This window comes from Arachis ipaensis, chromosome B07 (genome assembly GCF_000816755.2).
Source record: "Arachis ipaensis cultivar K30076 chromosome B07, Araip1.1, whole genome shotgun sequence".
NCBI lineage: Eukaryota > Viridiplantae > Streptophyta > Magnoliopsida > Fabales > Fabaceae > Arachis > Arachis ipaensis.
The window spans coordinates 2,614,330-2,628,592 of NC_029791.2; the positions used below are offsets into that span (position 1 = coordinate 2,614,330).

Consider the following 14,263-nt stretch of genomic DNA (forward strand, 5'->3'; position numbering starts at 1 on the left):
AGTGGCTAAAAAATCAGCCTATTATTCACATTGTTCAAATTTTTTATTGTCTACCTAACAGAATTGAAACAACAATCGTTTGTGTAATTTTAACGTTATTTCGTTTGAATTGGTTAAGCTCCTCTTGCATTGCCATAGCCCAATGTTCATCATCAATTGCGGACTCAATGGTAGATGGTTCAATTTGAGAAACAAAAGCACTATATGTAAATAAATTTCTAAAAGTGGATCGAGTTGTTACCCCTTTCGAAACATCACCAATGACGTTGTCTAGAGGATGATCCTTTGAAGTACGCCAGTCCTTTGGAAATAAATCTAGCAACGTTTTCTTTCTTGACTGAGCGCTCCACTGGAGCCAGCACCTGGGTCCAATTTCAATCAAAAGCCAATTTGGATCCACTTCTTCACCAATTTGAAAAGCCCACTCCAAGTTCTGAAAATCAAAAATAAAAAGTGTATAAATAGGAGCTAGTTTGATTTGTAGAGGACCTTTACCTTGACTTTTGAATCTTTTAGCACTTTTACTCTTTCTTGGAGCTGAATTTTAGTTTTCATTAGAATTTTCATTTGAAATTTGGGAATTGGGATTGAGATCTGAGTTTTCTTTCATTTTGTTCTTACTTCTACAACTTCCATCTTCTGTTTTGAATTTTGGATTGAGATTGAAGGAATTCTGTTTCAATTCTTGATCTGAAATTCATCTTTGTTCTTCTGCATAATTCTAAGAATTGAGGAATTGGATCTGAATTTCATTGCTGTTTCATTTACATTTCTTCTGCAATTTATTTTTCTGTTTGATCAAGGAAGTGATTGAGATCTAGATCTGCTTTCTAGTCTCATTGCTCTTCTTGGATCTTCAATTTCTCTTTGAGAATTTCATAATTGAGCTCAGCTTCTTTTTGTTTTGCTTCTTCAAGTAATTTTCCATTTCTGTTTGATACTGAACTGAACTTATTGGGAGAGATACAAGGCCTTGATTAGAAAGTTTTCCCCTGAAATGTTTAATGAATGGGACATACTGCAGAATTTCTATGAAGGCTTGACTTTGAAAGCTCAGGAAGCACTAGATCACTCAGCAGGAGGTTCTTTGCAATTAATGAAGACATCGGAGGAGGCCTAAAACCTCATTGATATGGTGGCAAACAATCAATATTTCTTTGCTCATCAGAGACAACGCCAACCAGCCCAAAGGAAAGGAGTCTTGGAGTTGGAAGGTGTGGACACTATTCTGGCTCAAAACAAGGTAATGCAGCAACAAATCCAGCAATAATTTGAGCAGATGGCTAAGAGAATTAACAGTTTGCAAGTTGCATCAGTAAATGTCACCAATCATCCACCAACTGGGTGGGGACAAAATGAGAAAAATAGTGAAGATCAGCAGCAGGAACAAGTGAACTACATGCACAACCAAGGATCCAGCCAGAATGAATTCCATGGAGACACATATAACCCCTCTTGGAAGAACCACCCAAACCTAAGATGGGGAGACAACCAAAACCAAAACCAGCAGCCATGGCAAAGAAATTCAAACAAAAACAACTCAAGAAACACAAACCACAACAACCAGCAGAACACTAACCACAATTGGTGCACGAAATCGTGATCGTTCATTTCTTGGTAACGGCGCTAAAAACTCAATACGCACGTTCATAATATTAGCTCTTTGTCACAACTTCGCACAACTAACCAGCAAGTGCACTGGGTCGTCCAAGTAATAAACCTTACGTGAGTAAGGGTCGATCCCACGGAGATTGTCGGCTTGAAGCAAGCTATGGTCATCTTGCAAATCTCAGTCAGGCGGATTCAAATGGTTATAGTGAATTGATAATTAAAACATAATTAAAATATAAAATAGGATAAAGATACTTATGTAATTCATTGGTGAGAATTTCAGATAAGTGTATGGAGATGCTTTCAAGAACGGAAGTGGTTGTCAGGCACGCGTTCATGGGTTGGGAATGATGATGACTGTCACGATCATCACATTCATGTTGAAGTTTGAATGAATATCTTAGAATTGGAATAAGCTTGAATTGAATAGAAAACAGTAGTAGTTTGCATTAATTCTCAAGGAACAGCAGAGCTCCACACCTTAATCTATGGTGTGTAGAAACTCTACCATTGAAAATACATAAGAACAAGGTCTAGGCATGGCCGAGAGGCCAGCCTCCATAAAGATCTAAGATAGCATAAAACTAATCAAAGATGTCTAATACAATAGTAAAAAAGTTCTATTTATATCAGACTAGTTACTAGGATTACAGAAATAAGTAAATGATGTAGAAATCCACTTCAGGGGCCCACTTGGTGTGTGCTTGGGCTGAGCTTAAGCTTTACACGTACAGAGGTCTTTCTTGGAGTTAAACACCAGTTTGTAACGTGTTTCTGGCGTTTAACTCTGCTTTGCAACCTGTTTCTGGCGTTTAACTCCAGAATTGGGCAGAGAGCTGGCGTTGAACGCCAGTTTGCGTCATCTAAACTCGGGCAAAGTATGGACTATTATATATTGCTGGAAAGCCCTGAATGTCTACTTTCCAACGCAATTGAGAGCGCGCCATTTGGAGTTCTGTAGCTCCAGAAAATCCACTTCGAGTGCAGGGAGGTCAGAATCCAACAGCATCTGCAGTCCTTTGTCAGCCTCTGAATCTGATTTTTGCTCAGGTCCCTCAATTTCAGCCAGAAAATACCTGAAATCACAGAAAAACACACAAACTCATAGTAAAGTCCAGAAATGTGATTTTTAATTAAAAACTAATAAAAAATATAATAAAAACTAACTAGATTATACTAAAAACATACTAAAAACAATGCCAAAAAGCGTATAAATTATCCGCTAATCAACAATCCATATAGAAAACCCCAAAACAACCATCCCAATTCTAGCTATTATCCACCCAATAACCCAACCACTAACCAAAATAACTATCATCCACCCTCAACATCTCATAACCAACCACAAATACCACAAGATGCTCAAAGGATCTCCAACTTGGAGATACTGATGGAAAAGATGATGAAGCATCAGGAGATGACCAGCAAGAATCATGAAGCCTCAATGAGAAATTTAGAAAGGCAAATTGGACAATTGTCCAAGCAAGCAGTGATTGAAAGACCAACAAGCTCACTCCCAAGTGATACCATTCCAAATCCTAAAGAAGAATGCAAAGCCATCCAATTAAGGAGTGGAAGAACTTTGGTGAATGACAAAGAAGACAATAAGAAGCCTATGGAGAATGGTAAGAAGCCAGCTGAGAAAGATGAGGCCAACAACAAGGAAGAAATGACAGTAAGCAAGCAAGCTCAAGAGAAGGTTAAAGAGAAGGATGACCAGCCACAAGATTCAAGGAAAGGGAAGCAAGTAATAGAGGAACCATCTCAAGGGCAGAGCAAGTGGTGAAGACTTTCACACCTCCTTTCTCATATCCTCAAAGGTTCAACAAGGAAACCAAGGATCAACACTTCCCCAAATTCCTTGAAGTCTTCAAGAAGTTGGAGATTAATATCCCACTGGCTGAAGCATTAGAGCAGATGCCTCTATATACAAAATTCTTGAAAGAGCTTATCAATAAGAAGAAAAGCTAGCATGAGAAGGAGACCATTATGCTCACTGAAGAATGCAGTTCAGTAATTCAAAGGGATATTCCACCAAAGCTCAAAGATCCAGGAAGTTTTGTCATATCATGCACCATAGGTAAAATGACATTGGAGAAAGCCCTCTGTGATTTGGGAGCTAGTATCAACTTGATGCCTCTCTCAATGATGAAAAATCTTGCCATAGAAGAAATTAAACCCACCAGATATAATCAAATAGTGGTTGACCCCATGGATCAAGAGAAGACATCTTTCACCTGCCCTTTTGGAGTCTTCGCATACAGAATGATGCCATTTGGATTGTGTAATGCCCCAGCTACATTTCAAAAATGCATGCTATCAATCTTCTCAGATATGGTAGAAAAGTTTATTGAAGTTTTCATGGATGATTTTTCTGTTTTTGGTGATACTTTCAATGCTTGCTTGCATCATCTTACCCTAGTCTTGAAATGGTGCCAAGAAACCAATTTGGTTTTAAATTAGGAAAAATGTCATTTTATGGTACCCGAAGGAATTGTTCTTGGTCACAAAGTTTCAAGAAAAGGGATAGAAGTTGACAAGGCAAAGGTAGAAATCATAGAAAAACTTCTTTCACCAACTAATGTGAAAGTCGTTAGAAGTTCTTAGGACATGCTGGATTTTATAGAAGATTTATTAAGGATTTCTCAAAAATAGCCAAACCACTTAGCAATCTGTTGGTGGTTGACAATCCTTTTATTTTTGATGAAAGCTGTCAGCATGCCTTTGAAACTTTGAAAACTAAACTCACAACTGCACCAATCATCACACCCCCAGATTGGGGATTACCCTTTGAACTCATGTGTGATACAAGTGACATTGCAATTGGTGCTGTGTTGGGACAAAGGAAGGGAAATTTACACCATGTCATCTATTATGCAAGCAAAGTATTGAATGAAGCTCAAAAAAATTACACCACAACAGAGAAGGAATTATTGGCTGTGGTTTATGCATTTGATAAGTTTACATCATACTTGATTGGATCCAAGATTGTAGTTTATACTGACCATGCCGCCCTTAAGTATTTGATGTCAAAACAGCATGCCAAACCGAGACTTATCAGATGGATATTGTTTCTACAAGAGTTTGACATTGAAATAAAGGACAGGAAGGGTAGTGAGAACCAAGTTGCTGATCATCTATCAAGATTGCCACAAGAAACAATTCAAGAAGCCTCACATCCAGTGAATGAAAGCCTTCCAGATGAACATCTCTTACAGATCCAACAAGCCCCTTGGTTTGCAGACATTGCAAACTATAAGGTTGGAAGAAAGATTCCCAAGGAATTCACCAAGCAACAAGTGAAGAAGTTACTCAATGAAACAAAAAAATTCCTATGGGATGAACCATTCTTATTCAGGAGGTGTTCAGATGGAATGATTAGAAAATGTGTTCCTGAGAGTGAGATAAGAAACATATTGTTGCACCCACTGTCTGTTTTCTAGTTTTTAGTTTTATGACCTTCAGCAAAGGCACAAGGTTTCATATATATGTGGAAGACTTGTTGCATAAGGAGCATTGGCAAGGAACTAAGTTTGGTGTTCACACACCAAAAATAAGTTCAAAAGCCTACAAGCAAATCTTGCATACTAACCAGCTGCCTAAGGACTTGAGAAACAAGCAACTTCTAAAGATTATGCAGGAAAACATTCAATCTGTGAAAGAGGTCTGCATCATCATCCAAAGGAGGAACAACAGAGAGAAATAATGATGACAGAAGAAAAAGCTGAGAGACATTCCCAACAGGTTGTATTGATACTTAATCCTTGTTGTTGTGAAGTATTTTGACTTGGGATTTCTATGTCTTGCTGAATTGTTCAATTAGGTATAAGTGAAGATGTTTGCCAAAAATGCTAGCCTGCATTGTGCTTGTCATAACTCATCTGCTAAATTCTGTTTTATTCCCTGCTGCATGAATAAAAGAAAAATGTTTGAAATAGAGAGTGATTGTCCAATGTTGTGGAAATTAGAATGAGAATTCAGTGGTGGTACTTGTTTGATTTAATGGTTAGCTCAAATAACAAAAGCTACATAATAAAATGCCCTTTGTAGTGTGAACTAAGTTGCTATCATAAAGCCTTTCATCAATGAATATCCCTTGAGAATGAAGTAAAATAAGAAAGAAAAGAAAAAGAAAAGCCAAGAATTGGTAAAGAAACAAACAATAAGGCTAGACACCAATAGCTTGGACCTTAGGACATATGCAATCCTTGCTAAATTCAATTAGATGAAGCATCTGTAGAGCGTTTGAACTAACTATTTCAATAGGGAGTTCGTTCAATAAATGATGCAGAACAACTGAAACACATGAAACACTCCCAAAATCCTGTTGATTCTTCATCAATCCCAGCTCTGCAAGAACTTCACTGACTTGTCCCTTTGGCAAAGTAAAGATATATTTAGATCACCATAAAACACAGGTTGAAGAAGGGGAAAAAAAAAGCAGGGCAAACAATCAGCAATTTTTTTTATTTTCCATTATAATAATGAGAAGAACCCTAATAATGTTTAATTTTATTAGCATAGGTAATTTCGGTTTCAAGAAGTTCCAACCAGCATAACCATTATGGGACCGAATTTTTGTGGATCGTCCAGTTCCTCCAAATGCATAATTGTTGAAGATTTCTCATGCACTGAAAATCATGACATCACATAAATAAATAGAGACAAATACAATTTTTTTTAAAATAAATAAGTAAATAAAAGAAGGATAAACAATGTAATAGATATGGGCATGCATTTTGCATTTCTCATTCGAAGATCAGGCATCTGTGATTAAAATAGAAATAATTAGCCATTATGATTAACTAAAAAAAATAAAGGGTTACAGAACAAAAAGGAAACCATTTTGAAAAGCTTACTGAAGACATTGAAACCATTTTGGTGACAGGAAACCTCTGCATTAGTAATCTCCTGAAAGAGGTCCACTCCTTGGTTGGATGATGATCCACCGCATTGCTGAGGTTGTCAGGATCAGGAGATTCGACCTTTGCCTCGTTATCAGTTCCTCTCAGTGGATCAAAGAAATCACTGTTACCACTTTCCACAACATCACCCTAAAAACAAGAAATCAAGAACATCAACACAACAACTAAGTATTGAGACCAATGCAAGTAACGGAAATTCCAAACACAATAAAAAAAATCGAATCAACCTGAAAATCATAACATAGACAACTACTACTCAGAAATAAAAATTCACTAAGCATTTCAACAAATATTAACAAGTCCTCAAATGAAGTTACTTAACCAAATCCTCCCTGCATTTTGCTGTGTAGTTAAACATAACAAAAATCTCTATCTATAGAACACTTTCTCTCGCCAGATTTTGTTATGAAACTCACTACGATCATATCACTAAGCTCAACAACATTGAAATCATTAACCTACACTAAACAGAAGCTAACAGAAAATAACTAGCTTAAACAGAAATACTAAGACATAATAATTTGCTTACGACTAAACAAAATCAAATCTATCAGCGTGATTCGTGGTATATCCGAAACAGTGAAGTGCTAGTGAAAGATCAAAAGAGAGAGAGAATAATTGAACCTGAGGGAGTGGCGGAGAGGGTGCAGCTGAAAGAGGGTGAGCATCGGCGCGTAGGCGAGGTAGAGCGTGAGATTCACGCATCGGTGTAGTTGCGGGGCCTGAATTCCATCGAACGAAGAAACAAGAACTGAGCTGAGAGGTTTCACAGCGAAGACTGAAGTCGCCACCAAATATCGGCACTTTCTTTCCAGCGTTTCTTCCACAGTTGGTTAAGTCTTTTTCTTATTGTTATTCAAAAATATTATTTTTTTTTATGACTGGAAATAACATAAAAAAAGACCTAAGAAAAAGAGTAGAATTCTTCTCTAATACTAAACTCTAAACTATTACGGGGTAGCAACCGTTCCAAGTATACCTGCTTATTAAAAGCAGCAGTTTTCACCATTAAATCAGCCATTCTGTTTGCTGTGCGCTGAATGAGTACTACCGTAATTGTCAAATTACGCTGGAGCATCTCTTTGATTTTGTCAAGTAAATCATAGTCAGTCCTAATCATGCTGGTTGTGTCTCGTGAAATAAAAAGAAACGCATCAAGATTATCAGTTTCACATATGACCTCTTTGCACTCGCAATCCCAAGCCATAACAAGTCCTCTCCAAATAGCATGAAACTCACAACAGAGAACACTAGAAAGAGGCATACTGGCAGAACAACCTTTTATCCGAATTCCCATGTTGTCTCTAATAATACACCCAAAACTAGCTAATTGCTCATTTTCAAAAATGTTTGCATCACAGTTCACTTTACAGACATTTATCGGAGGTGATTCCCAGTTACATTGCAAAGAGGAATGAGTAATATAGTTACATTGCAAAGAGGAAGGAGTAATATGTTTTTGGGTGGTAATGACATTGGAGAAATCTCGAGTAGCATGTTTAGCCAAGTAAACAATTTTCTCCCTATTCCATGGATCATCTTGATGGAAGATGTCATTGTTCCTGTCCCTCCAAATCCACCAAAAGGCCGCTGCAAAGAGGAACTCATTTTTTTTTAGGTTAGAACGAATCCAAGACACAAAATCCAAACCAAAATCCACAGCGGTCATTTCCAAGTTTAAGCTAATCCAAATCTGACGAGTTTTTTGGCAAGTCCTAAAGCAATGGTTAATATCCTCTAGAGCAAGATAACATCTCTGACAAAAATCAGAAGTAGCAAGACCTCTTTGAAACCGGTAGCTAGCTGTGGGAACTTCGTTATTGAGGCAAAGTCAGAGCAGACACTTTATCTTCTCTGGTATTCTCAAGCGCCAAAGCCAAAGCTAATTTTCATTATCATTCCAGCCAAATTTCTTCTTCAATAGCCATTCATACCAACCCGCTTTTAGTCGAGTAGGTGAGAGTATTTGAGTTTATCCAAAACCAACCTGTTTTATCTCCTGCTTGCTTGATAGGATCAAAGAGCATCAAATCAAGTTTAATTTCTTTCGGAATCATTGTGCAAAGAATATCCCACCACCAATGTCCATGGTGCCAGACATCTTCTAGTTTCAAGAGAGAATCAGAAATGTGTACAAAAGGAGCCAAAGGAACTAGCGTTCCAGATGGTCGCTAAGCATGATACCAAAAGGATTGAGACATCCTGTCTATACACCATTCAAAACCATCACAAAGATTTTCTATTATCTTATAAATTGCTCGCCACGTGCTTGAAACATTATTAGAAAAATTGGGTGAAAAACAAGAACCCCCAGATAAATATTTTGCCAACATAATCCTTACCAAAAGCTTGTCTTTATTATCCAGTAATTGCCAAACAAGCTTTCCTAATAAAGCAAAATTCACACATTGAGTATCTCTAATTCCCAAACCTTCATATTTTCTTGGAGTGACAACTTTGTTCCACTTGACCAAGCTTAAGCAACACTCCCCCACCTTTCCCTTCCACAAGAATTGTCTAAGTACAGAATCAATCTTTTGACAAATTGAAGTAGGAAAAAGTGTCACTTGCATCTGGTAAATAGGAAGAGAAGAAGCAATAGATTTAATTAAGCAAAGCCTGCCTGCTCTGTTTAGGAGTCGACCTTTCCAACTAGCCAGCCTATTCTTGATCTTCTCTAAAGAGTGCGAAAAAACAGACCTAGCAACTCGAGGATGATTAAGGTTCATCCCCAAGTATTTACCTAGGTCACTGGTAAAAGGAATATGAGAAACACCAGACAACATTTCCTTCATTCTATTAGAGATTTTTCTAGAACAAATATTATTTATTTATGGATATATATACAGCAAGACAGGGTTATTTGTGGGTTCTGTATTTAACTCCATGTAAAAGTGGTAACTTATTAGCATTTCAATTTATCGGTTGCAATGTTCTTCTGGAAGATGTCCTTGTTGCGAGTTAAAGTCAGTTTTTCTTGGCCTTCTGCATCTGCCCCTCAAAGGGTAATTAAGGTGGAAAATGGTTCAAGCTCTTGCATCAAAAAGTGTGAAGGTGATAAATGGTGATTTCTATCAAGAATTGAATATGGAGATGAGGCCCAAGTAATCTTAGCTGCAAGAATCATCTGGAAACTTCAGGACATGTTAAAAAACAAAATGAAGTTATATTCTTCAACCTTTTATCTGATTTCCGAAGTCAGATAAATTCTTCAATAAAATCATAAGTTTCTAATCTTTGAAATCATATTATTGTTTGTTCCTTTCTCTCTTCTTTCACAAAAAATATGTGAACTGCATTTCACTGCAGTGCCTCCTCAGAGTCACTTTTACTGTATAGGAATTAATTTCTACAAATATAATTTTATTTGTTAGATACTGTATTGTACCTTTTATCATTTTATGTGATGTATGAGAAGAAGAGCAAGAAGAAGAAGAACATTTTATCTTATAGATATTCTCCTTACTAAGTACTTACTGCAATTATAAAGAAAGGTATCATTTTTATAAAGTATTTGTTTATTTGTTAGCTGAATCATTTCTTTCTTATTTTTCTCTTATGGGTTTAGGTAGCTGAATATTTTGGTACGTGGGTATATATGGAATTATGGATAAAGATGAGCAGCCACTTTGTCTCGTATTCCAATTATCCAATACAAGATTTGCATGAAATGAAACGTAGGTGGCTCCCTCTTAAAGGAATGAATACATTTATGTATCAGCAACTTACTGTTTCAGGATCTCAGGGCATGTTTGAGAGAGTTTCCCACCTATCACGTAAGCATAATAATCTCCATATTCCTGTATTCTTTAGTTTCTCTTTTCAGAAAGTGTTCTGAGAAAACGATTCAATGTGATACACGACCTAGCTTGCTTCATTTATCTTTTTAAAGACATGACACATTAAGATATAATACTTATGTCTTATTTTTTATGTTTTTGTTTCAATGTAATCAAACATATTTATGTTCTATGGTATCTATGGATGCTAACTCAATGCAACCTTAAACGTGGTTGCTATATTTATTATCACTTAATTGGAAGATAAAACAAAAAAGAGTTAGTTTGATAATAGAACAAAGATTATATTAAAATCTAAGAATAACATAAGTGTTTGCAGATTAAATGATACACGATGATAGTTATAATCATGTGTTCAAAGTATATACATATATTGGTGAATTAATATTAATTAATTTGACAATAAACAACACTCTAATTTTGGTAATTAAAAAGGACTTTTGTACCTAACATATATTGGTGAATTATATTAGGTGTATAAATTCTTATCCTCTTGGATGGGGAAGTATCTTGCCAATCTCTTTGGAGAAAAAGAGAAAAAGCAAAAAAGAAAGAACATAGCTGTTATAAAACTCTGTTACACCAAAGAAAGACTTAAAGTACTGATTTTTCTATCTATATATATATTCCCTCTTACCATAAAAAACCAAAAGAAAAAGAAACAAAGATGATGAACAAAGGCCAACAAAGCATGGCATCTTCTTCTAAAACTACCTTACCACTACTAATAACCATTTTGGTTTTGGGTTTTCTCTCCATTGTTGCATTTGGTGATAACAATTATGGTCCAACAAATCCTCTATTATACTGCAGTGATGACTTTGCTGATCAACTTGAAGCAAGGAAATTCAATGTATCAGGCTGCAAGAAATTGCGCACTCTAGACGCCGAGTTTGCCTGGAACTACAGCAATTTGACCACCACCAACAACAGCACCAACACCACCACCGTCAATGGCACACTCATTGAGATCTTTTTCCGGGCAAAGCTCAGACACTATGAAGGGTGGGTAGTTATTATTATATGATGCATGAATACTTCTAGTCTGATATGCATATCAGTGTTTAATTCCAATGTACCAAGTCATTAACATACAGTTGTTTTATATTATTATCTTATGAATGCAATCAAATTTATTCATTGTTATCATTAAAATAAGTAGTTCATTAGTTATAACTTTTTTTTTTGTTCATTGATGATTAAAAGTTTAAACCTTATTCATTGCATTTTTTAATTATAACATAACTATTTATATATGTTGGAGTCTATGGTGGCTATCATTATATATGCTCACAAGTTAATCAGGCTTATGAAAAGATAGGTCGGGTCAAAACTTAGATTGTGTCTGGTCTATTTCATCCCTAATGTTAAATTTCATTTTCTATAAAGAAAAATGTTAATGTTGGCTCAAATATAATGCAAATGATATAAGAAAAATTTACTCACCTAACATTTGTCTTTAATCTTTTTTCTTATTAATTATAAGAACATATCGGATTCAAAACTTGTATTTATGCAAATAGGTGGGTAGCATGGGGTGTGAACCCAGGAAAGAAGCCACAGATGGTGGGAACCAAAGCCATCATAGCCATCAAACACAACAAGGGGACGACGGATGTGCACACGTATGACGTAACCAAAGAGACAAGAAAGGGTTGCAGGCTTTGGCCGACGTCTCCATCGGAGTTTGGGCTAAATGTGTTGGATAAGCAAGCATGGAGCAATGGCACTAAGCAATGCACTACTCTGTATGCAAAGTTGATCCTTCCTTTTCCAGAGTATAACATAACTAGGCTTAACCATGTGTGGCAAGTTGGAGATGATGTTAATGGTGACCAACCATTGCAGCACAGAGTCACCCTTCAGAATGTGGATAGCACTGAGACAATTAACATCACTTCTCCCGATGGCCAAAGCTATGGTCAGAACCGGAGATTCCTTAGATCAGTAAGTTTCTTATCACCTTTATATTCCGAGGTGGCTACAGATGTCTTCATGTGAAAATCATAACCAAGATGTTGCATTGTATTATGTTAGATAATTTAGTTAGACATATCAAATCATCTAATGGTTCTCAGTTGTTATCTTTACATAAAGACATCTCCGTATATGTTCAAATAATACAACTGATATAACGTTTAATATGATTTGATTTATAACTTTTTTTTTCCTTCTAAATTTACATACATATCTTTGCATGATGGATTCTTCAAATTTATAATTAATGTTGCTTTTTTTTTTCTTCTTAAGACCTACAAGTGTATTCATATCATGAACCTTACTTTTTTATTTCATATACCTCATTATTTGTATATTTATACCCAGTAAGCATGCATCATCAATAAACAATAGTAATGGGTATTATATATTGAGAATAAATTCTTTGCTTGTGTGCTTTGTAGAGACATACAATACATATATACATAAGTAATGTTTTTTGTGGTTGGAATTGAATGAATTAATCAGGTGCATGGAGTTCTAAACATCATAGGGTGGGGAACACTACTACCAATTGGAGTAATAATAGCTCGGTACTTTAGAGTGTTTCCATTTATTTGGGACAAAGTTTGGTTCAATATCCACGTTGGTTTCCAATTAACTGGTTTTCTAATTGGCACTGCTGGTTGGGCTATTGGTCTTAGTCTTGGAAGATCTTCAGAGTATTACACCTTCCACACGCATCGAACCTTTGGCATTCTCATTTTCACATTTAGCACAATCCAAGTAATATTCTTCTTCTCTCTCTTTTTTGTCTATAGTTTGATTTCTACAATTTATATCTTAATAAAGCCATGCATGCACATATATAGTTGTATGTAAGATGAAGCTAATTTTTATGCAGATTTAACCAATAAAATTTCAGAATAATGATATATTATAGTAAATAGTTATGACATTAGTAGTTAATTATTGGTTTAACCAATAAAAAACAATTTTTTTTATAAAAACTAAAAAAAAGATAATTTCATAGGCTCATTTTTTATAATATGAAAAGGATTTGAATCCTCTAAAGTTTGAATTTCACTTTAGAGAATAAAGTGTGATCTCTCACCATTTATTTTATAGGTGGGATCAAGAATAAATATGAAAGAGAAACTTCAAGGGTAGAAGATCACACTTTACTCTCTAAAGTAAAATTCAAACTTTAGAGTATCCAAATCCATATGAAAATATTATTGGTGTTTTGGTTGGAAATGAATGCATTTGGTGTATTTATGAATTGGTGGACATGTCAAAAGGGCAGGTTCAACACACGGGTAACGTGCTGCCAAAATGCGAGGGGAGTGTGTTGACTCACGTGAGGAGCGTGATGACATATGTCTCAAACTGGTTGCTTGGAGATGCAACACGTGGGGTTGTGGTAACACGTGTTTGAATCTAATTGCTTGGAGATGCAATACGTGGGGAATGTGTTAAGTGCTCTTCCTATATAAGGTAAAATTCAGTACAATTTTATTGCGAAGAGGAGAGTTGTTTAAGTGTGTTTTTGATGTGGTGGAAGATACCACAAATTTAATGATGTATCATAATGGTAAAATTATTTAGAATACTCATAAGAGAGTGAGTTATGTGTATGAAAATTCGTTTTCGTTCGTGATTCTATGCACTATGACATTCACAAAATTTTTGAACTATTTCTGTCAAAGCATAGAAAACAATATATTGAGAGAGAGAGCGCAATATTCTATACCAGAATTCCGTTATAATTTTTTGTGGTCTAATAATATCAATTATTGATGAAGTAAATATATAAAATATGTTCCATATTCACCGAAAACTCAAGACAACCATAAATTGAGTTTCATGTCGAATTTGAAAATGTAAAAGATGAGAAAGCCGGAAAATCCCTCAAGTTCATGCTCACACAGCTCGAAATAAAAGTCAACCCAGACAATTGCATTACAATAATAAATATGAGAATTCGAC

At 35.7% G+C, this 14,263-nt stretch overlaps 2 protein-coding genes across 2 annotated transcripts; one reads left to right on the forward strand and one right to left on the reverse strand.

Moving 5' to 3' along the window:
- LOC107606552 lies at nt 6,256–7,378 on the reverse strand. Its single transcript, XM_021106653.1, has 3 exons — nt 7,161–7,378; nt 6,471–6,665; nt 6,256–6,378 (listed from the first exon to the last, which is right to left on the reverse strand). The coding sequence occupies exons 1-3, from the start codon at nt 7,239–7,241 to the stop codon at nt 6,292–6,294; spliced, it is 363 nt and encodes a 120-aa protein (XP_020962312.1). The 5' UTR covers nt 7,242–7,378; the 3' UTR covers nt 6,256–6,291.
- LOC107606551 (cytochrome b561 and DOMON domain-containing protein At5g35735) lies at nt 10,933–13,192 on the forward strand. Its single transcript, XM_016308603.2, has 3 exons — nt 10,933–11,341; nt 11,860–12,283; nt 12,803–13,192. Exons 1-3 carry the CDS (start codon nt 11,004–11,006, stop codon nt 13,154–13,156), a joined length of 1,116 nt encoding a protein of 371 aa, XP_016164089.1. The 5' UTR covers nt 10,933–11,003; the 3' UTR covers nt 13,157–13,192.

Bases quoted from the DNA above. Each gene is read 5' to 3' on its own strand.
- LOC107606552 (XM_021106653.1), bottom strand. From the start codon at position 7,241: ATGCGTGAATCTCACGCTCTACCTCGCCTACGCGCCGATGCTCACCCT. The intron at 6,666-7,160 runs GTTCAATTATTC...TCTTGTTTTTAG, and splicing joins CCTCTCCGCCACTCCCTCAG to GGTGATGTTGTGGAAAGTGG. The intron at 6,379-6,470 runs GTAAGCTTTTCA...TTTTAATCACAG, and splicing joins AAATGGTTTCAATGTCTTCA to ATGCCTGATCTTCGAATGAG.
- LOC107606551 (XM_016308603.2), top strand. From the start codon at position 11,004: ATGATGAACAAAGGCCAACAAAGCATGGCATCTTCTTCTAAAACTACC. The intron at 11,342-11,859 runs GTGGGTAGTTAT...TTATGCAAATAG, and splicing joins AAGCTCAGACACTATGAAGG to GTGGGTAGCATGGGGTGTGA. The intron at 12,284-12,802 runs GTAAGTTTCTTA...TGAATTAATCAG, and splicing joins ACCGGAGATTCCTTAGATCA to GTGCATGGAGTTCTAAACAT.